General features: G+C 44.6%; 1 protein-coding gene across 5 annotated transcripts in view; it reads right to left on the bottom strand.

The window, feature by feature from the left end:
- RAPGEFL1 (Rap guanine nucleotide exchange factor like 1) overlaps window positions 1-22,888 on the bottom strand; it is a 136,013-nt gene that overhangs the window by 26,788 nt on the left and 86,337 nt on the right. For all 5 annotated transcript variants that reach the window (XM_063959774.1, XM_063959770.1, XM_063959771.1 and 2 more), the window contains 5 exons: window positions 10,203-10,381; window positions 6,351-6,441; window positions 5,733-5,783; window positions 5,303-5,390; window positions 5,089-5,153 (listed from right to left, as the gene is read on the bottom strand). In XM_063959774.1, the coding sequence (XP_063815844.1) occupies window positions 5,089-5,153; window positions 5,303-5,390; window positions 5,733-5,783; window positions 6,351-6,441; window positions 10,203-10,381 (474 nt within the window). The remainder of the gene's footprint in view (window positions 1-5,088; window positions 5,154-5,302; window positions 5,391-5,732; window positions 5,784-6,350; window positions 6,442-10,202; window positions 10,382-22,888) is intronic.

Genomic DNA, 22,888 nt, shown 5'->3' with positions numbered 1-22,888 from the left:
TCCCCAGGGGAAGGCCCGCCTCGTCATGCAGCAGGCTTGTCTGTTTTGGAAGCAGGCTGACGGGTAGCCCAGGAACGTTTAGGTTTGGGCTTAGTGGATTTGGAAGTGCGAGCCTGTTTCGGGTACGCCTGACCCTTTGCTTTACTTGGAGGTAGAAAGGAATGAAAGGAGGTACTTTTAGCCTTCGGAGCCGAAGGATTAGTACTAGGCACACATGCAGTCTTAGCGGATGCTAAGTCAGCAACAATCTTGTTGAGATCTTCCCCAAAAAGGATGTTTCCCTTAAAGGGGATCACCTCCAAGGTCTTTTAGAGTCCAGATCTACAGACCAGGACTGCAACCAGAGAATCCAGCAAGCCAGAATGGACATAGTAGACGCTTTGGCCACCAGGACACCGGCATCAGACGCCGCCTCCTGAATATAATGAGAGGCAGTAATAATATATGAAAGACACTGTCTAGCACTATCAGGAAAATCAGAAGGTAGTTCCGCTTCAACTAGGCTTCAATAGCTTTTGCAGCCCAAGAAGCCGCAAGTGTGTGCCTATGCACAGCACCTGCAAGAGTGTAATTAGACTTCAAGCAACCCTCCACGCACTTATCAGTCGGCTCCTTCAGAGAGGTGACGGTAGTGACAGGCAGAGCAGATGACACCACCAGACGCGCGACCTGTGAGTCCACCGGCGGTGGTGTTTCCCAATGTTTACCTAACTCTGCAGCGAGGGGATAACGGGCTAGCATCTTCTTAGACAGGGAGAATTTCTTTCCTGGATGCTCTCAGGATTCCTGACAAATGTCCACTAAATGGTCAGAATGGGGCAAAACTAATTTAGTAACCTTCTGACGCTTGAACTTATCAGGTTTCTTAGAAGTATCTGGAGGTTCAGCGTCATCATCTATTTGAAGAATCAGCCTGATAGCCTCTAAGAGGTCAGGAACATCCACCTGTATAACAGATTCCCCGTCAGAAGCATCCGCATCAGTGTCTGAGGGGTCAGTATATATGCCATCTTCATCGGATGAAGTATCCGAAACATGCGTGGATTGTGAGGAAGTAATGGCCCGCTTAGATGACCCCTTGGTCCTAGGAGGGCGAGGGTTAGGTTTTTGTTTAACCAAAGACTGATTTAAATGCTGTAACTGAATGGACAGATTATCTGCCCATGGCGGATAAACTGCAGGGACAATATGTGGCTGCAATGGCACAGAAGGCCCCACAGGGGGCGCAAGTCTTGTTACTTGTGTAGTGAGTAAATTAGAAAAAACAGCCCAAGGTGGGTCTTGGTGCGCCATCGGTGCTGCAGATTGACTGAGGGGTATAGAACTCCCGGTACCTGGACCCTCAGCTGCAATGTTTTCCTCAGACAAAACCGTGGCGTCGGCACTGCATGACGCAGGATCAGCCATGGATCTCCCGCCCTGTTTAGCAGACATTATGTGAAAGCGTAGCCTTAGGGCATAATAGTACAATATAGACAAAGTACCTGACAAAAAACCCCTGTATAGTGTGACTGTAAATGCAGAGCACAAACAGAGGATCTAAGAGTTATATAGTGACTGAAACACACAGAGAAAAATACCAAAGTAGTATATCCTGTGAAACACTATATAAAGAACCCTGATGCACTTAGCCCCCCTCAGGGTACAGAATGTAGGGATAGCAATATGTGTGAGATACACGGAATAGAAATCACACGGTAGCTATAGGCACATACAGTCAAATGTACAATGCAGAAATGATTACAAACAACAATAAAACTGCACTGGACTAGCAATACTAAGTAACTGGACTACTAAGTAAAGCTATGTATGAATCCAGATATAAAATGCACAGTAAATACTGGATGTATATCACAGGATACTTGTACTAGATATCCCTGTAGTTATGCACTTGTTCTTAACTAACACTGTCTAAACGACATGTAGAATACTTAAGTGTCCTGTAAATGCACAGCGCTGACGAGACATGCGGCTTTACAAAGGAGACATTGGGGGTCATTCCGAGTTGTTCGCTCGCAAGCTGCTTTTAGCAGCATTGCACACGCTAAGCCGCCACCTACTGGGAGTGAATCTTAGCTTCTTAAAATTGCGAACGAAAGATTCGCAATATTGCGAAAAGACATCTCTGTGCAGTTTCTGAGTAACTCGAGACTTACTCGGCATCTGCGATCAGTTCAGTGCTTGTCGTTCCTGGTTTGACGTCACAAGCACACCCAGCGTTCGCCCAGACACTCCTCCGTTTCTCCAGCCACTCCCGCGTTTTTCCCAGAAACGGTAGCGTTTTTTCACACACACCCATAAAACGGCCAGTTTCCGCCCAGAAACACCCACTTCCTGTCAATCACATTACGATCACCAGAACGAAGAAAAAACCGTGAGTAAAATTCCTAACTGCATAGCAAATTTACTTGGCGCAGTCGCAGTGCGGACATTGCGCATGCGCACTAAGCGGAAAATCGCTGCGATGCGAAGAAATTTACCGAGCGAACAACTCGGAATGACTCCCATTGCCCAGCAGTCCCAGAATCAGCGCAGCTGTGTTGTAATGGCACCCAAACGCTGACAGGGAGTGAGGGAGAAGAGAGATGCAGCTCCAGGGTGGGAACATTTGCAGTAAATGGTGCCTGGGGCTGGGGGAGGGGCTACACGTCAGAGCCTTATCCCCTCTGCTGGACTTCACCACCGGGTACTGCAGGGCCTATTTGCAAACGGATTTTAAGAAATCCGACTTGTGCCCCTTGCCCTGGTGGTCTAGTGGGTTCCCTGTATGGCCACAGTGTCCATGCCAGCGTCGCGGTTCGTCTACGGAGACCACGCCGGGCCGCGATTTCGGCGGGTTCCGCCTGGGGGACCCTCTTACCTCTTACCGAAGATGCGGCCACGCGATCCAGGAGAGCAGCGGCAGTGAATGTGCCTAAGCCCTCCGCTGCAAGTACCCGGCAACCAGGGCGCGGGAGTAAACAGCGCTGCTGGGGAAGGTGAGGAAGTTTTCTTTTCTTCAAAAAAGCTCTTTTCAGGGCTGCCTAGTGCAGTCCCCCCCCCATTAGCTCCAGGCACCAACTTACAAACTGAGCTCCAGTGCCTGGAGGCGGGGATATAGAGGAGACGGCGCTATGCATTCTGGGAACAGTCAAAGCTTTTAGCCTGTTGGTGCCTCGGATCAAGATCCAACTCTACACCCCAATGTTATTCCCTGTGGAATACCAGTGTACTCCGCTGCAGAAATAAAAAAATACATCCAATTCTTGAAAAATAATCACTGAAAGCCAGAATACATAATTACATCAGTGACATGAACACAGGTATACACAAATTTAACATTAAGGTGATCCTAAATCCTAAAACATGGCACAGGAAACGAGTGCACTTCACCCTCTATCTCCTTTAAATAGTTCATTCTCACAAAACACCAATGCATGTGCAAAACCCGAATTTGCCTAACTCCTCCCAACTTGGCCCTACAAACAGTGGTCGAAGTGGAAATTTTGAAGTGGGGGTATGGAAAAGGGAAGGGTGCAATAATGCACGCTCCGGAACAGGGGGCATGACCACAATAGTAGGACCCCTTATACTACCTAGTACTGGTGCTCCTTACATATAATGCCACACGGAATGAGCCAAAATTCACATTATACCACACAGAATGAGCCAAAATTCCCACAGAATGAGCCAAAATTCACATTATGCCAATGGCCTCCTACACATAATACGCCAGGTACAGCCAAATATACACATCAGACCAGGTACAGCCACTTACACAAATTACACCACGGTAGAGCCGCGGCCACAGTAGAGCCCCATACACACATTACGCCACGGTAGAGCCCCTTACATTACGCCACGGTAGAGCCCCTTACACACATTATGTGTGTGGATGTGCTACTGCTCCTCGATCTGTGCACTCCCTCCCTCCCCCAGATAAAGGCAGCACTCACCACAGGGATATGGGGGGTGGAGGAAAAGACAACAGGCCTTGGGCTCCAGCTGCGGTGGGAGCGGGAAGCGGGCGCACCCCACGTGGGCGCTTGGCGGGCTCCATCGGCTTCGCGAGCGCATCCCACGTGGGCCCACGTGGGTGGTGCCCAACGGGCTCCAGCTGCGGGAAGTGGGTGCACCCCATGTGCGGACTCCAGTGGCACCGGCAAGAACACTATTGCCGGAAGGCTGGCCACTCCCCCCTTCTCCTGCTGCTCAGCGCTGCTGCCTCTACAGTGTGCAGATGCGAGTCTGCACACTGTTATTCATATTTTTAAAAAAAGGGTTAGTGGCGAAGTGCCGGTATGCCATACCGCTGCATACCGGCCCACTTTGACCACTGCCTACAAACCCATGGTATTCCATGTAAAGCCGAATTCAGTTGCAGTCATCTGTGGTTCTCAAATTTTTCATTGCATACATGACTCTTTGTTGTAGATGTATGAAGGGTCCATGTGGGGAGGAAAGAGGTATCAGTGCACATGTATTACTGTGCCGGTGTGTGCTGCATGCATATTGGCGTGCTAAAAGATAGCACGCCAATATAAAGGGCTCAGTTGTATTGACCGTTCCGACACCTGCAACTATCGATTTCTATAGCTGCAGATGTCATTGCCCATAGATCACAGCAGGGACAGCGCTGTGCATGGCTGTGGTGGCTGCCGGCTCCGGCCTACACAGGAGAAGTCACAATAATAGCGAGATCACACACAAGCCCAGAGGAGGCGGCCAGGGGAGAGACACAGCATATCAGCACTACGCTGATGCGTTGTGCGCTTTAGCGAGGAACGCCAGAGGGGGGAGTTTTCACTCCCCCGCTCTGGCAGATAAGAGGTTAATACATCTTGTCGGTGTAGCTTCCTGCTTCGCCTCAGTAAAGCAGGAAGCATTATAGCCACATAAGTGCGGGTATAATACATCTACCCGTTTGCGTTGGAATATGTACACTTTCTCTGCTTTATTCCTACTTTCCTCCATTTTATTTACCTCAGCTAGACATGACACTGACCACAGAAGGCCTAACACCATGCCATGAGCCATGATGATTGTTGTCACAATATTGCCCAGGTAATTAAACAGGATTGAAATTCAATACATTAGGCTTGGGCTCACCATTTTCTCCACATTCACAAGTCCATCGATGAATGTTTTGCTGCCTTCGTGTAAAAATGTGAGATCTGAGGGAAGAGAAAGGGGAGTGATGAAGAGAACAGAAGTAGGAGAAAATACAAGGATGAATCCTAATGAATATCTAAATATTATTTTCTCAGGAACTGCAAGCTCAAGGTAAGGGTATAACTAATCTGCGCCACTTATACACCCTTACCTTTCAAGATGAGGGGGATAAATGGGATTACTGGGGGTCGCATTCGAGTCACCATTTCACGATATGACTTGTGATTCCTACATGGATCCTATGGATAGAGGTTAAGAACATTTTTGTAATCCAACAAAACAGATTCATGCTATGTGTGGCTAACGTTAAACACTACAGGTCTCAGTTGCTTGGCCTGGTATTGTATATGCCAAATAGAACACCAAATAAGTGAGAATTATTTCCAGATTTTCTGTCTTAGTAGTATGTGCAGTAACGAGTTCATAAGGAGTGCAGCAACACTGCAGAACTATCTATCCAATAGTCATGGTTAGAGATGGATCATGGGTGTACCTACTGAGTTTTTCACTTTTGATAAAATATGGCTAAAATAGGCACAATTAATTACAGTTAATAGGGCCAAATGTGATCAGAAACTCACCGTTAAATTTTCAAATTTTCTAAACAGATTCTTAAACTTTCCAGGTAATTTCTATGAAAGAAAGCAGAGGACAATATTAACAGGAGACATTTGTGATCAATTTCTAGCATGGCAAACTATTATGGTCATTATATCCATTATATATTCCTATTGATCACTGTGAGGTTCGTCAGTACTCAATGGGCAAAGGTCATAAAGACCAAAAGAGAAAAACGATGCTCACGGTTCATCCTGGTTTGGAAAACATACTTGTTATACATAGTCATCCAGAGATCTATAATTTAAGATCTGCTAGTGGCTAATGTATTGGGATCTCAGAATACAGCAAGGTGCTGATGAAGCCTCAGCCAACTGCTGTACAATTTTCCCAGTGACTGGAGACCTATGTAATAAATAGAAGACTGCTACCTAAAGCCCATTAGATGATGACAAGTTAGGGGTCAAAAATAAAAGCCATGGATGATCACATCTGTTGGATGGGCATGATTCAGTCCTGATTTAGTCCTTTTCTGTGATACTTAACAATTATGTCTCTGTCTGTGTGTTACTGACTTGTATCTGGTAATATAGTAATTTGGTTAAGTGACTGATTGAAAATTTCTACATGGTATTTCTTACCTCCCAGGTAACACGAAGACGGCTCACAGCACTATTGTCTAATCCCATCACTATTGCAAAGAAGGATAAGAGGTCCTGGTTCTGTTTACAACTGTGGAGCGTTGCGATGATGAAGAAGTAGTGTTTAGGAAAGGTGAAGAGAGTGATGATGGATGATGATTAGAATGTATGGAGAAATATGGTAAGGTGGTGTTCATGAAGAGTGGAAGGCATTATTAAGACATGGCGAACAGTAAGGATAGGCAGAAGGCAGGGTAGTGTATAGGTGTAGGGTGGGGTTGGGTGACAGGTGTGTTCATACAGGGTAGGATACAAACAATATGGGAAAGCATGGGGATAATTGGGAGAATGACACATGAAGAGAACAAAAAGGAGATCAGCAAAATGACAATGTGAGTGGGGAGAAAGATAAAATAAGATACATAATTGCAGGTAAATATGGTTTATTTGTGAAAATGTTTTAGAAGGGAAGAGGCAGTGAGGGAAACAAACACAGAATATAAAAAGGATAAGGATTAATATAAATATAAAATAACACACTGTTTCAGTACAAACACTGATCCACACTACAACAAATCACGGGCAATGTCTCCTAACTCCATCACATTCATATAAAAGGAATAAAAATTCATTTATCTTCAAATATCCAAATTATGTAATAAATATTTTATAATAAAACAACTGTGGCACCATTTAAGTATTATCAATAAAGCAGAGATATCACTCATTTTTATACCTAATCCCTATTTTTCAATAACATAATCTGCTAAAAAAAATTATTTTACTGCTGCATTGTCTTGTAGACAATGAAGAATAACGCTAGTTATGGCAAAATGTTCATCTTTATCCTCGCTTTTAACGAAGAATTCACAGTCAACGCCGAAACACATGCACAGTAAGGGCTGTATTCAATAAGTGTCGGAAAGACGGCAGCTTCCGACAGATTTAGGTCGGAAGGGGTTCTGACCTATTCATTTGGGCCCCGATTTTTCTGACAAGTCGGGAGCCTGTCGGAATACTTCCGGGTTGGCGGCTTCAGCCGCCGAGCCGCGTGTATTGGGCCTAATTCAGACCTGATCGCTGGGAATCGATTTTTGCTGTCCTGCGATAAGACAGTCGCCGCCTACAGGGGGTGTGTATTTTAGCTGTGTAATTCTGCGAACGCATGTGTAGCGGAGCTGCACAAACTGATTTTGTGCAGTCTCTGCACTGCTCAGGACTTACTCAGCCGCTGCGATCACTTCAGCCTGTCCGGGACCGGAATTGACGTCAGACACCCTCCCTGAAAATGCTCCCTGCGTTTTTCCAGACCCTCCCAGAAAAAGACACCCTCCCTGCGTTTTTACAGACCCTCCCAGAAAAAGTTTCCACCCATAAACGCCCTTTACTTGTCAATCTCCTTGCGTTCGCCCGTGCGATCGCTTTTTTCGCACCATCCCGACGCTATGCACCGATGCCCGGTGCAGGCGTCCGATGTGCCTGCGCACTGCGGTGCATACGCTGGTTCGGACCTGATTGCAGGCTGTGAGAAAACGCAGCTTAGCGATCAGGTCTGAATTACCCCCATTGTCGGAAGCGCGGACAAACCCGACAGGTTTTAGCCCCGTTTCCGACAATGGGCCTAATTAAGACCTGATCGCTAGGCTGCGTTTTCGTACAGCTGGCGATCAGGTCTAAACGGCGCATGTGTATGCACCGCAATGTGCAGGCACGTCGCACGGGTACAAAGCGGATCGCCGCTCAGCGATAGGTTTGTGCGACGGATCCATTCGCATGGGCGTTCGCAAGGAGATTGATAGATAGAAGGTGTTTGTGGGTGGCAACTGACCGTTTTCTGGGAGTGTTTGGAGAAATGCAAGCATATCCATTTGCAGGGAGGGTTCCTAACGTCAATTCCGGTCCTGGACAGGCTGATGTGATCGCAGCGGCTGAGTAAGTCCTGGGCTACTCAGAGACTGCACATCTGTTTGTACAGCTCTATTACACAACCGTTCGCAAACTTGTAAAGCGAAAATACACTCCCCTATGGGCGGCGACTAAGCGAACGCAGGACTGCAAAAAAACTCCTAGCGAGTGCACAGGTCTGAATTAGACCCAATGTCAATCCGACTTTAAAAAAAGGCGGATTGGAAGTGTCGGGAACGGCCAAACCTGTCGGGTTTGGGCACGATAATGAATACTGACCTGTCGGATCCTTTCTGTCTGAAAGGATCCGACAGGTATTGAATATACCCCTATGTGAAGTGTAGGTTCACTAGCGGTTAATGTATTGGGAACTCAGGTCCATTCACTTATGTTTGTTTTTTTGTCCCCAGTGTGACAGCACGTTTAACAGAGTATAGACATGCATATTAAATGCTTTGAATAAATGCCTGTGTGTGTGAGGCCTTAAGGTTGAAAATCAAGATTTACAACTGTCAGTTACTCTACCAGTAAGGCTTAACTAATTGGCAGAGTTGCAAAATTGTTGCATCAAAGTTAATATAATTCCTATTGATCCTGATGTTCCAACTGGGCAGTACAGATGGTGTAATGGTTAGCATTACTGCCTCACAGCACTGAGGTCATGGGTTCAAGTCCCTCCTTGGCCCTAACTGTGTGGAGTTTGTACAGTATATTCTCCCCATGCTCATGTGGGTTTCCTCAGGTTACTCCAGTTTCCACAATATTGGTAGGTTAACTGGCTACCATAATAAAAAATGAATCTGTGTGTGCATGGACATGTGTTTAGGGAAGAACAAATGGGCCAAGTGGTTCTTAACTGCCATCAATTCCTATGTAATTTTTTTATTCTACGTATATCAACTGAATTATGCGAAGAAATAATGAAGAGTTCAGGGGGAAAATGTGTTGTTATTAACCCCCTATAGCCACACAATTATTCGAACCATGGAGTTTCAATACTCAGGATACCTGTTGATGTGTAGTTCTTGGTTGTAGACTAGAGGTTCCCAAACTTAGTCATTATAGTCCAGGTGTTAAGGATATCCGTGCTTGAGCACAGGTGACTTAATTAGTGTCTTAGTCAATTTTATGTTATCGTCTGTATTCAAACATGGATATCCTTAAAACCTGGAGTGTAATGGCAGAGTTTGGGAACTTCTGTTGTAGACAACTGTGTTTACTTTGAACCATTTACTATGTTTTTTTCTCTGTCAAACCCCAAATAAATGTTTGTCACAAACTTAGTTTTGCTTCCTTTTACCTATTTAACCCAGTCACTATTTGCTCTCTTCCTATTTGACCTCCTTATCTGATCTAATTTTCATTCTCATGTTCTACTCCTAGTAAATAAGTGACTTTTACTTGGTGTAAAAGTGTTATGAAGTAAGAATATGTTACTATGTTACTATACTGTCTGCCTGGCTACATACGCACAGTAGACTGTTAAACTCTGACTGTTGGCTCGAGCTAGTTGTTGATTGGTCCACTGTGTGGAACTTCCTTTTTTCCCCACATGATATGAGGTTTGAGCTTGGGTTACTAAGGCAACACATACATAATACCCAAATCAAAATTTCATTAAAATAATACATTTTAATTGTTAACCCACTGTGGCTTTTAATGTCAATCTCTTCAAGGTGCTAGTGTACTCTTAAAAGTCTACAAGCTGATCTACCTAGAGAAGCAACTGTTACTAGCAAGGCTGGATGGAAATAGCTCCAAAAATGACAGAAGGACATTGAACTTCAATATTTCTCACAATGGTCACCAGAAGAATAACCTCTAATTAGTTTGGACTCTGTACTATAACATGCCAGTGGGTTGATGTACACATACTTATTCTGCTCTCAGCAAAACACATAATGATACATACATTTGTCCCATCTACTTTGCTCTCTACACACTCACATGGCTGCAGTCTTAATGAACTTCTTGAGGAGCTGAGTGCGTCGCGCTGGTGCCTCACACAGCAAAGTTTGCGTACAGACCCAGTGCTGCACCTCACTACAGCGCTGCAGGAGCAACTCCAGATTGGCTGTCTCCCTTCGTCCTCGCTCTACGTGAAACACGTAATCCACAAACTCCAGCTGTGGGAACATGGGAGCATATGTTTTGGTCAACTAAAGTCATTATTATGCTTCCCGGAATACAGATATATACATCCAAAGGCATACATAAAACCCAATGCATTACAGTATGGATATACATTGAATGGCATTAAAAATGCTCAAACACTTCACAAATTTATACACATTGCTTTCAGGGACTCATTAATAGAACAGATATCTAACATTTGTAAGTCAATAAGCAGTATTTAACTGATGTAGTTCAGATTTCCTGTCTCTAATGCTATGTACTCACCCAAACAATCTCACTGACGATCTGACCAACTTTATAATTTGATGAAACTATTTTAAGAACATTCAATTTCTAAAGCTCAACATAAAATGTAAATTTTTCAATACATTTGGGCAGAAATGTCAGATGGATGAGATGAGATTCATACAGTATACAAAATGTCCATACCAGCTCTTCGCTTTTGACAAATGTCATGCAGCAGATCCAATAATCAAACCGGACTGCTTTTGGAATGATAATCTGCCATGCATACACACACTGAGATTATAGGATTGAGCAGTTGAAATCCATCTGATCTGGCTGATTACTGCATAGTCTGTGTACGCCAGTCTGTTGAGTGAGACAGTGCAGTGAGACAGTGAATGGCTGTCAGAATCTTGATTGGTGGATTGCTGGAGCTATCCACCAATCAGAGTGCTGACAGCCGTTCACTGTATGGAAGCATGTGGAGAGATAGAAACATAGAATTTGACAGCAGATAAGAACCGCTTGGCCCATCTAGTCTGCCCATTTTTTTTTATCCTTTAGGTAATCGCAACCCTTTTTGAACCTTAATTCTTTGTAAGGATATTCATATGCCTATCCCAAGCATGTTTAAATTGCTCTACAGTCTTAGCCTCTACCACCTCTGATGGGAGGCTATTCCACTTATCCACTACCCTTTCTGTGAAATAATTTTTCCTTAAATTTCCCCTGAACCTGCCTCCCTCCAGTTTCAGTGTATGTCCTCGAGTTCTAATACTTCTCTTCCTTTGAAAAATGTTTCCCTCCTGAACTTTGTTAAAACCTTTGGTATATTTGAAAGTTTCTATCATGTCTCCCCTTTCCTTTCTTTCCTCCATACTATACATGTTAAGATCTTTTAGCCTTTCCGGGTAAGTTTTGTGATGTAGGCCATGCACCATTTTAGTTGCCCTTCTTTGTACACTCTCTAATGTATTTATATCCTTCTGGAGATGGGGTATATGCAATTCCGGGCGAATTGCGGCACTTTTTCGCCCGTTTTTAAATTCGACACAATTCGACCGTCGAATTCCGGCAGGTGGGTGCCGGAATTCGACATATTCAATAAAAAACTAATTCGACAGTCCCGCTGTCGAAAAACGGCCGATTTGACGGATTTTGATTCGATTTTTAAAAATGTTTAAAAAAACGGTAAAAAACCCGGAAAAAATTTGAAGCAGAACCGCAGGAGGGACATGTATAATTTTTTTTATTGGTTGGTGAATGGGTGTGTAGGGGCCCCAGTGCATTGCTTTGTACAATGCTGTTAAGTCAGTCCTGCACAGCAGTAAATAAGCAGAATGTCTCTGTTTGCAGCCACCTTACAGCTATCATCCACTGCCTCCCAAGTCACCCACTGCCTCTCCCCATCACCCAATATCTCTGTTACCCCCCTGTCTCTCCCCGTCACCCACTATCTCCGTCATACTCTGCCTCTCCCCATCACCCACTATCCCCCTCTTCCTTTCCCCGTCCCCCTGTCTCTATCACCCACTATCTACCTGTCATCCTCTGCCTTCCCTAGTTACCCACTGCCTCTATCCATCACCCACTGCCTCTCTTTGTTACCCCCTGCCTCTATCCATCACCTACTGCCTCTCTCCGTCACCCACTGCCTCTCTCCGTCACCCACTGCCTCTCCCCATCACCCTCTGCCTCTCCCCATCACCCTCTGCCTCTCCCCAATCAATTTACTAAGAACTAGTGATTGTAGCATGAGGGTGCATATTCATAAAAATGATTTCTGTCCACAACACGTCTGCACCTACTTTGAGCGGGCAACATGCCACTGCAAAAATGAAATATATGAACTATCAGTAAAACAAAACATATTTATTACAGTCAGTAAATGAGAATTTTTCAATTCATTATTTTAATTTTACTGTTTTTTTTTTTTTTTTAACTCTACAGAGTTAGTACAGCATCCTATTTAGACCGAACTACAGGGCTGCAGTTATTTCAAATTAGTCACTCTGCTGGTAATATTTCATTTTACTATTGTGTTGGTTCCTATGTGTTATGTTGGTTAAGCATATTTTTAACCCAACTACTAGGAGAGAAAATATCACTATCCACTTAGCTGCTGTATGGTTCTATGCTTAGTAAGATTTACTAACAACCTGAAGGGCTCATTCACAAGGCGTATCATCAACCTGGCATAATTGCGTTGATAAAAAAAACTGTATTTGCCAGCATATGCAAAGCTGCACCTATCGCAAGTTGTGTGCTGGCTGGCACCAGTATAATATGGGGTCTCTCAGTTTAAGTCAGGCATAAACACATACACACACATCAATGTTTTTAACCTTCTTTCTTGCAAAAAATAAGCATTTGCTGCTGGGCTTACAGTAAATAAACTATAAAATCTTTCTAATATAACCATTACAATTTCTCCATCCCATGTGCGGAAAACAGAATTGCTAAAACAGACACTTTAAAAAATCTATTTACGAGAGAAGAAAGAACCTACAGTATAAGCCATTAGCAGTGCATTCGCAATAAGCCAATCACAAGCTGTTCACTAGTTATCATCATAATGTATTTGCATCTGATCACCCGCAGACTATACTGCTTTTACAGGTGTACATGCCTCTCTGTGCCGGTCTCCATCTGTTTGTGATTGTATGCATATACACAAAGCCACTGTTTGTACGCCGCTTCCCTCTTCCAATGGACCCTTTACTAAGGGTCTATTTAGTGTTTTTCTACGATATCCTGTTGATTTTGCAAATCAGAGATTAACTGGAATCATAATCAACAGCAAATCGCATGTAAAACACAACTTTAGAAAAGCATTCGATGGCATTAGACCATTGAAGTAAACATTTAATAATTTCATGGACAGAACTACAAATCCTGGATTTACTAAGAATCGTGTTGTTAAAACCAACAGAACTCGCAGAGAAATCACATCATAATAGTAGAAATAAATAGACCTGCCTGTGAGCATTGGGTTTGCCCAAAGTACTGCACTGCATAGACCAGGCTTTGTTGTGTAAAACAGTAAAGGAAGGGTTTATTTTACAAGGAAAAAAATAAAAATGTGTGTGGCCTCTCACTCTAAAACCAAAACCAGCCACGGACCTCTCAGCCTGGTCTGGTACTAGAAAATCAGGGGAAAAACACGGCATGGTGTCCTCTTAATTTTCCAATAGTCTGCACTGGGCTGAACCAGCTGGGGGACCTAGAGCTATTTAACACTAGTCGGTTTTCAATGGCCAGCAAAAAGCTGGACAGCTTTCTGCCATGCAGTAATTTTAGTTATTTATGAAAAAACATTGCTCCTTTCAGACGGCGCGAACCATGTTGCAGCTGGAAATATCCACTGAATAGGACGGGCTCGGTATGGGATGCCGGCGCACGGAATGTCGAATGTCAGTATACTGAAATCTGCATTCCGTGCCCCAGAATGCCGGCAGGGGTAGAGTGCAACGACGTTCCTTGCGGGCTCGCTGTTATTGCCATAGGTTTTATTCTCCCTCTATGGGTGTCGTGGAAACCCACAGAGAGGGAATCACCTACTTTGCCGGTATTCCAGCAGCAGTATAGTGCCCCTGTTAGGATCCCGGCGTCATTAGTGATACAGCTGGGATCCTGACGGGCGGTATTTTAACCGAAAACCAATAGGACGGCTGCTGGTCCGTGGCCTTGCCGTCCCTGAAGGCAGTACAGTATGTGTGTGAATGGGCTTTTCACACGTTTGTTTTTTTTGCTGGTGCTGCTGCGTATGCGCACAGCATTAAACATGGCTCAAAGTTGTGGTGTGTGAAAGGGCAGTGACGGACGGTAAAAAACTGTCCTTTTGCTAGCTTTTTGCCGGCTTGGGAAAACCGGCTTGTGTGAAATAGCCCTTACGCTATAGCAGAGAACACACACAGCATGTTATACTGTAAAACAAACCCTAAACCGGTCAGCTCAGGACTGGAATTCCTCAGGAAGTGGAGACACTCAAAAAAATGGATCCCCATTCCATAGAGACTCCCTATACTCACCACCCCATGGATCGGATCTTCCGAGCCCAAACAGACAGTACTGATTGACTGAGAGCGTGAGAACTGGAGCTCTCACCCAATCAAGCGCTTCCTCCATTTAGCCCAGGCTCCTCCAGCGCCTCCAAAATTACTGGAAGTAACTTGCAGGGACGTTAGTTATCACTACCACTGTCCCCGTGAGTTACACTTAGTACATAGCAGGGATATTTTCATTAAGCCTTTCATGAATAGAGGCCACTACAGTGGACAGCTGTTTTTAAGTCATCATCTCCAATAGAAAGTCTCTTTTTACATCACTAGTGCATGCGGTTCTCATCGTTGGACATCTACCAAACATAGAAGGTATGCCACCTAGCAGCAGCTTTTAATTACTACAAAAAGTTGAAATGTTCCAGTCCACAGAGGAAAACTTCTGGGCTGTAGCACTGGTATTCCTTATTATACCGCTGCACTTCCCCCAATGAAAGCTCTGCACTCCTGCAGTAAGTTTTATTCTGGAAACACAAGTATAAGCGAAGGTGCTCATAGTGAAGAATGTTTGTTTATTTAAAAGTTAAAACAATATCTCTAGGCAAAAGAGTTGGACAAAACGCATACCATATAGCTCACAGTGTGGGCTGATTACCACATGGCTTGTTCACAATCCACTCGCACAAACGGCAACCGCTGCCCACCGTCCGAGACCTCAACATCGCGCCGCCGGCTTTGATCCAAAGCCGTAACCCGTCAGGACACCGCACCGGAGGAACAGTCAGATCAGTGGCTTGGTGGAACTTACTGCGCCTGGCAGGCCACGCAGACCCCTAGAGTGGGACATATTTCTTTATACAGCTGTCAACATACTCCGATATTCTAGATGTTAAATACCCAATTCCACTAATAATGGGTATTCCAGGGGTTTGTTAGGGGAACCTAACAAAATCTGAATACATGGCTTTGAAGAAATTGTCTTCTAATACTGACATAGTGATAAAAAATGCTGATAAGGGGGGTGGGATAGTTCTTATGGATAGGGAATATTATGTTGAAGAAGCTCATAGGTTATTAAATGATTCTAAGTCTTATGTGAAACTTAAAGGAGATCCTACTAATATTTTTTTTGTGGATCTGGAGGTCATTCTTAAGGAAGGTTTATTTTCTAAGTGTATTTCTTTGAATGAGTATAATTACTTTCTGAATAAACATCCTTGGATAGCCACATTTTATCATATTCCAAAAATCCATAAGAACTTATCCCGCCCCCCTGGAAGACCCATTATTAGTGGAATTGGGTCTTTAACATCTATAATATCGGAGTATGTTGACAGCTGAATAAAGAAATATGTCCCGCTCTTGGGGTCTTCTTATATTAAGGATTCTACATATGTGCTACAATTGAAAAATGATTTACAATGGCAAGAAACTTTTAAATGGTGTTTAAAAGATGTACAGTTTTTATATACGTCTATTCCCCATGATAAAGGAATTATGGCAGTTGAGAATAAATTAAGAAAAGATCCTGGTGTTAATGATGTCAAGCTTAGATTTGTCTCCCGTTTTTTTGGAGTTTGTTCTTAGATATAATTATTTTACATTCCTTGACCAATGGTTCCAGCAGGTATGTGGCTCAGCAATGGGCAGTATCTGTGCTCCAAGCGTAGCCAATATACATATGGCACAAAGAGAGGAGGAAGTAATTCAAGGGATGATGAAGGAAAACATCGTCATGTACAAAAGGTACATAGATGATGTACTGATAGTTTGGAAGAGGAGTGAATCAGATTGGAATGAGTTTATGAGAGAAATTAATATAAATACATACAATCTGAAGTTCACTGGTACTTTCACTAAAAATCATTTAGAGTTCTTGGATCTAGAAATGTCCACTGAAAATTTTGACAAGACTGGGGTGGTTGAAACCTTTACACATTTGAAAAAAAGTTGATAGCAACAGCTATCTGGAATTTAATAGTTGTCATCTTCCTCAAAGGAAGGAAAATATTCCTCTGTCCCAATATTTAAGGCTAAGGAGAAACTGTACAAATTTATCTAAATTTGATGAACAGGCTGAAATTTACACTGGGAGATTTAATGAAAGAGGCTATCCGGAAAAACTGGTTCACATTGTGAGGGAGAAAGCAAGGGAAAAGGTGAGATACTTTGCTTCAGCATAAGAAAAAAGGGACTGATAATAAGAAAATATTCTGCCCTTTGGTCACCCAGGGGTAAATGTATGAAGCAGTGATAAAAGTGGAGCAGTGAGCCACTAGAGAAGTTGACCATGGCAACCAATCAGCTGCTCTGTATAATTTTATAGTATGCAAATTATAAATGTTACTTCAATTCTGATTGGTTGCCATGGGCAACTTCTACACTGGCTCACTTCTCCACTCTTATCACTACTTCATACATTTACCCCCCAGTTCAGTGCAGGCTTTCAAGATTTACAAAAGATAGCTAGAAAAAAAATGCATTTTCTCCAATTAGACCCCCCCCCCCCCCCCCCAAAAAAAAAAGTGATATTATATACAAAAGGGCTAAACCAGTAAAATCTATATTATCAAAAAGTAAATTGGCACAAATCCAAAAATAGAAAACATTTTTGGGAGATTTTTTGTTTTTTTTTATTGTGGTAACTGTAAAGTCTGTACTTTGGCTGAAAAAGGTAAGAAGACTTTCCTTGGAAATGGAAAGCAGGATGTTCCCAACAATATTAAGTTGTTTATTAATTGTAATACATCATACTTGCCTACCTGACCCTCTCCATGAGGGAGAAAATTATCTGTTCCTGGACTTTCCTGGTAAAGTATGATTGCCATCACCTGTAGTGAGCTAGGTAATTGATAAGAAAGGTGTTTCATCACAGGTGATGGCAATCATACATTACCAGGAAAGTCCAGGAACAGAGCATTTTCTCCCTCATGGACAGGGTCAGGTAGGCAAGTATGTAATACATCTGTCTGTATATATATATATGTCAGCAGGTAATTTATAAAAGTGTTAAAAGCTATAACACACATATGACAATAAACCAGAAAGGCTTGGGGCCCACCTGTTGCAGATCAAGGATTTAGAGCTACTGAGTGCAAAAATAGCACCTGGAAAATAGGATTTTGGTACTTACCAGGTAAATCCTTTTCTTTGAATCCATAGGGGGCACTGGAGTTACTCTTGGGATATGGATGGCTTCCATAGGAACAAGGCACTGAATAGTTAAATTTAGAACTCTACTCCCCTCCATATCCCAGAGTATCTCAGTGTTTTTTACTGAGCCGAACAGGAGCTATAGAGAGGTTGATAATAGAGAATTACATATAACATAACGGACAACAATAAAGTTGACACATAACGTGACTGACAACTAAACAGTTGGCACTATAACCGCTAGAACTTGAAACTTTGAACCAGTCGGTGAGAATGTGTTACCATAAGATCCTCTGAACTTACCACAAACCAGGTAAAACTGCTCTGGGTGGGCGTCCAGTGCCCCCTATGGATTCAAAGAAAAGGATTTACCTGGTAAGTACCAACATCCTATTTTCTTTTTCATCCACTAGTGGTCACTGGAGTTACTCTTGGGACGTACCAAAGTTTCCCCCGTGGGCGGGAGAGCTGTTTGGCACCTGTAACACTAGGCGGCCAAAGCTAGATGCTGATGCCGCAAACGTATCAAACTTATAAAAGCGCACAAACGTGTGCACTGATGACCATGTAGCCGCCCGGCAAAGCTGCGTCGTAGAAGCTCCACGACCAGCTGCCCACGAAGTTCCCACAGAACGTGTGGAATGAGCTGTTACTGATGTAGGCGGCTGTAACCTAGCATGAAGGTAAGCCTGACGAATGGTCAGTTTAATCCATCTGGATAAAGTCTGCTTAGAAGCTGGCCAACCCATCCTGGCAGCATCATAGAGAACGAACAACGTATCCGTCTTCCGAACTGTAGACATTCGGGATACATAAACACGTAACGCGCGTACCACATCCAAGGTTCCAGAATTTCCTGTCAACACAGGAACTACTATTGGTTGATTGATGTGAAATGATGACACTACCTTTGGTAAGAAAGAGGAATTCGTCCGAAGTTCCGCTCTGTCATCATAAAACACCAAATACGGTGGCTTGCACGACAAGGCACCCAAATCTGAAACACGCCTTGCTGAAGCTAAGGCTAGTAGAAAAATTGTTTTCCAAGTGAGAAACTTAATATCCACTTGTTGTAAGGGTTCAAAATAAGAAGACTGTAAGAAATCTAAAACCAGATTCAAGTCCCATGGCGCTGTAGGTGGAATGAATGGAGGCTGTACTCTGAGGACTCCTTGCAAAAAAGTGTGTACCGACGGCAATAGAGCCAATCGTCTTTGAAAGTAAATTGACAACGCAGATATCTGCACCTTTAGTGTAGATAAACGCAGTCCTCCATCTAACCCTGTCTGAAGAAATAACAAAAAACGGGATAACTTGAAAGATGAAGTCGGAAACTTCCGATCTTCACACCAAGCAATATAGACACGCCAAATTCTGTAATAATGAGCTGCCGTAACCGGCTTCCTAGCTCGTAACATGGTTGGTATCACCGATTCTGGAATGCCCTCTCTTCTTAAGAGGGTGGTCTCGGGGCGTGGCCTGGAGGCTGAATGAGCAGGCTGCTTTTCCTGTGAGCTCCCAGGGATCTGGGAGTTTCATTATTATAAAATAGCCTCTACACGACTATTATTCTTACCTAAACGCCTAGATCAACATCCCAAGGCAGCAGAGCAGACAGTGAGTGAGAGCTGCGGAATCGGGGAGCCGGTCTCCTGGCTCCCGCGGATTGCGGCCTACTCGCTGCACGGAAGCCGGGGCCTAAATTTCCATACTTTCCCCCAGCCGGGTGGACGGACGGCCGGGGACGTCGGAGGGGCCTACTCTGACCCTGTCCCTTGTTGGGACTTTACTGCAGACTACCGGGTGGTCCTCGCTGGCTGGCGGGGGAGATCCGGGACAGGATCGGAGCCGAGACGCGGGCTCCGGAGCACGAGCGGCGGCCATCTTGGGAGACGGGAGGAGAGGCAGCGGTGACCCGGAGGAGACGTCCGGAAGCCCTCGGGGGTAAGCGACCTGCTGCATTGATCTTATAAGAGCGGCTGTACCTCTCCCCCCTCGTGTACTTTAGCCGGAAACCCGTGGCACGTTGCTGCGGAGGACTGCCGGCCCGGCCAAGGCTTCCCCCCTCCTGCCAGTCAGAAATTGAGCAGTCAGCTCGGCGGGCGCCCCCCCATATATCTGAGGTCTGGGGCCAGCTGAGCCGCATCCAGGGGTGCAGCCCCCCGAGCAGAAAGCACAGACTCCCCCTACTATAACAGCTACTCTACTGGCCTATCCGTAGCACCCCGGCCCCTCTGCGAGTCCGCCCGCGGCTGTGGGTGGCTCGCTGGACGGAGAGGGAGGTCGACAAGGATCTCTGCGACCTGCAGTGGCCCCATATTAGAAGCAGGAGCCGTGGAGAAGAAGCCCAGAATAATATAGCAGTAGGGGCGAATACGACAGGCCCCCCAGCATTGCCGACACATCCTTCATACGTCCGGTCTCCTCTATTGCAGCTAGGCAGCACGCCTGGACCTACACTTAGAATTATCAAGAATTCGCTTTCTCCAAGTTATTATATCCCTCCAGGGAGCCCTGGACCTGATCTTGATTTTCTACGACCTGCGGCCCGAACCTGAGTATATCTGGGTTGCTTGGGGTGCGGGACTGGAGTTCCCCCCAATGCTTCATATACACGCACAGAGGATGGCTAGTCCTATAGCCCTGCCGATCCTGCTCATGCCAATGTAAACAGAGAAATATCTCCTACCCCTGCCAATATCTACGTGACATCTTGGTGATCCCGGAGACAGTGGAGCCTCCTATTTTTTTTTATTTTTTTCTCCATCTTTAAGTGTTGGGAACTGTAAAGTCTGTACTTTGGCTGAAAAAGGTAAGAAGACTTTCCTTGGAAATGGAAAGCAGGATGTTCCCAACAATATTAAGTTGTTTATTAATTGTAATACATCATACTTGCCTACCTGACCCTCTCCATGAGGGAGAAAATTATCTGTTCCTGGACTTTCCTGGTAAAGTATGATTGCCATCACCTGTAGTGAGCTAGGTAATTGATAAGAAAGGTGTTTCATCACAGGTGATGGCAATCATACATTACCAGGAAAGTCCAGGAACAGAGCATTTTCTCCCTCATGGACAGGGTCAGGTAGGCAAGTATGTAATACATCTGTCTGTATATATATATATGTCAGCAGGTAATTTATAAAAGTGTTAAAAGCTATAACACACATATGACAATAAACCAGAAAGGCTTGGGGCCCACCTGTTGCAGATCAAGGATTTAGAGCTACTGAGTGCAAAAATAGCACCTGGAAAATAGGATTTTGGTACTTACCAGGTAAATCCTTTTCTTTGAATCCATAGGGGGCACTGGAGTTACTCTTGGGATATGGATGGCTTCCATAGGAACAAGGCACTGAATAGTTAAATTTAGAACTCTACTCCCCTCCATATCCCAGAGTATCTCAGTGTTTTTTACTGAGCCGAACAGGAGCTATAGAGAGGTTGATAATAGAGAATTACATATAACATAACGGACAACAATAAAGTTGACACATAACGTGACTGACAACTAAACAGTTGGCACTATAACCGCTAGAACTTGAAACTTTGAACCAGTCGGTGAGAATGTGTTACCATAAGATCCTCTGAACTTACCACAAACCAGATAAAACTGCTCTGGGTGGGCGTCCAGTGCCCCCTATGGATTCAAAGAAAAGGATTTACCTGGTAAGTACCAACATCCTATTTTCTTTTTCATCCACTAGTGGTCACTGGAGTTACTCTTGGGACGTACCAAAGTTTCCCCCGTGGGCGGGAGAGCTGTTTGGCACCTGTAACACTAGGCGGCCAAAGCTAGATGCTGATGCCGCAAACGTATCAAACTTATAAAAGCGCACAAACGTGTGCACTGATGACCATGTAGCCGCCCGGCAAAGCTGCGTCGTAGAAGCTCCACGACCAGCTGCCCACGAAGTTCCCACAGAACGTGTGGAATGAGCTGTTACTGATGTAGGCGGCTGTAACCTAGCATGAAGGTAAGCCTGACGAATGGTCAGTTTAATCCATCTGGATAAAGTCTGCTTAGAAGCTGGCCAACCCATCCTGGCAGCATCATAGAGAACGAACAACGTATCCGTCTTCCGAACTGTAGACATTCGGGATACATAAACACGTAACGCGCGTACCACATCCAAGGTTCCAGAATTTCCTGTCAACACAGGAACTACTATTGGTTGATTGATGTGAAATGATGACACTACCTTTGGTAAGAAAGTGGAATTCGTCCGAAGTTCCGCTCTGTCATCATAAAACACCAAATACGGTGGCTTGCACGACAAGGCACCCAAATCTGAAACACGCCTTGCTGAAGCTAAGGCTAGTAGAAAAATTGTTTTCCAAGTGAGAAACTTAATATCCACTTGTTGTAAGGGTTCAAAATAAGAAGACTGTAAGAAATCTAAAACCAGATTCAAGTCCCATGGCGCTGTAGGTGGAATGAATGGAGGCTGTACTCTGAGGACTCCTTGCAAAAAAGTGTGTACCGACGGCAATAGAGCCAATCGTCTTTGAAAGTAAATTGACAACGCAGATATCTGCACCTTTAGTGTAGATAAACGCAGTCCTCCATCTAACCCTGTCTGAAGAAATAACAAAAAACGGGATAACTTGAAAGATGAAGTCGGAAACTTCCGATCTTCACACCAAGCAATATAGACACGCCAAATTCTGTAATAATGAGCTGCCGTAACCGGCTTCCTAGCTCGTAACATGGTTGGTATCACCGATTCTGGAATGCCCTCTCTTCTTAAGAGGGTGGTCTCGGGGCGTGGCCTGGAGGCTGAATGAGCAGGCTGCTTTTCCTGTGAGCTCCCAGGGATCTGGGAGTTTCATTATTATAAAATAGCCTCTACACGACTATTATTCTTACCTAAACGCCTAGATCAACATCCCAAGGCAGCAGAGCAGACAGTGAGTGAGAGCTGCGGAATCGGGGAGCCGGTCTCCTGGCTCCCGCGGATTGCGGCCTACTCGCTGCACGGAAGCCGGGGCCTAAATTTCCATACTTTCCCCCAGCCGGGTGGACGGACGGCCGGGGACGTCGGAGGGGCCTACTCTGACCCTGTCCCTTGTTGGGACTTTACTGCAGACTACCGGGTGGTCCTCGCTGGCTGGCGGGGG

Source organism: Pseudophryne corroboree, chromosome 3, assembly GCF_028390025.1.
Source record: "Pseudophryne corroboree isolate aPseCor3 chromosome 3, aPseCor3.hap2, whole genome shotgun sequence".
NCBI classification, from domain to species: domain Eukaryota; kingdom Metazoa; phylum Chordata; class Amphibia; order Anura; family Myobatrachidae; genus Pseudophryne; species Pseudophryne corroboree.
The sequence above is the reverse complement of the archived record's forward strand: the minus strand, read 5'-3'. Positions and strand labels throughout refer to the sequence as shown.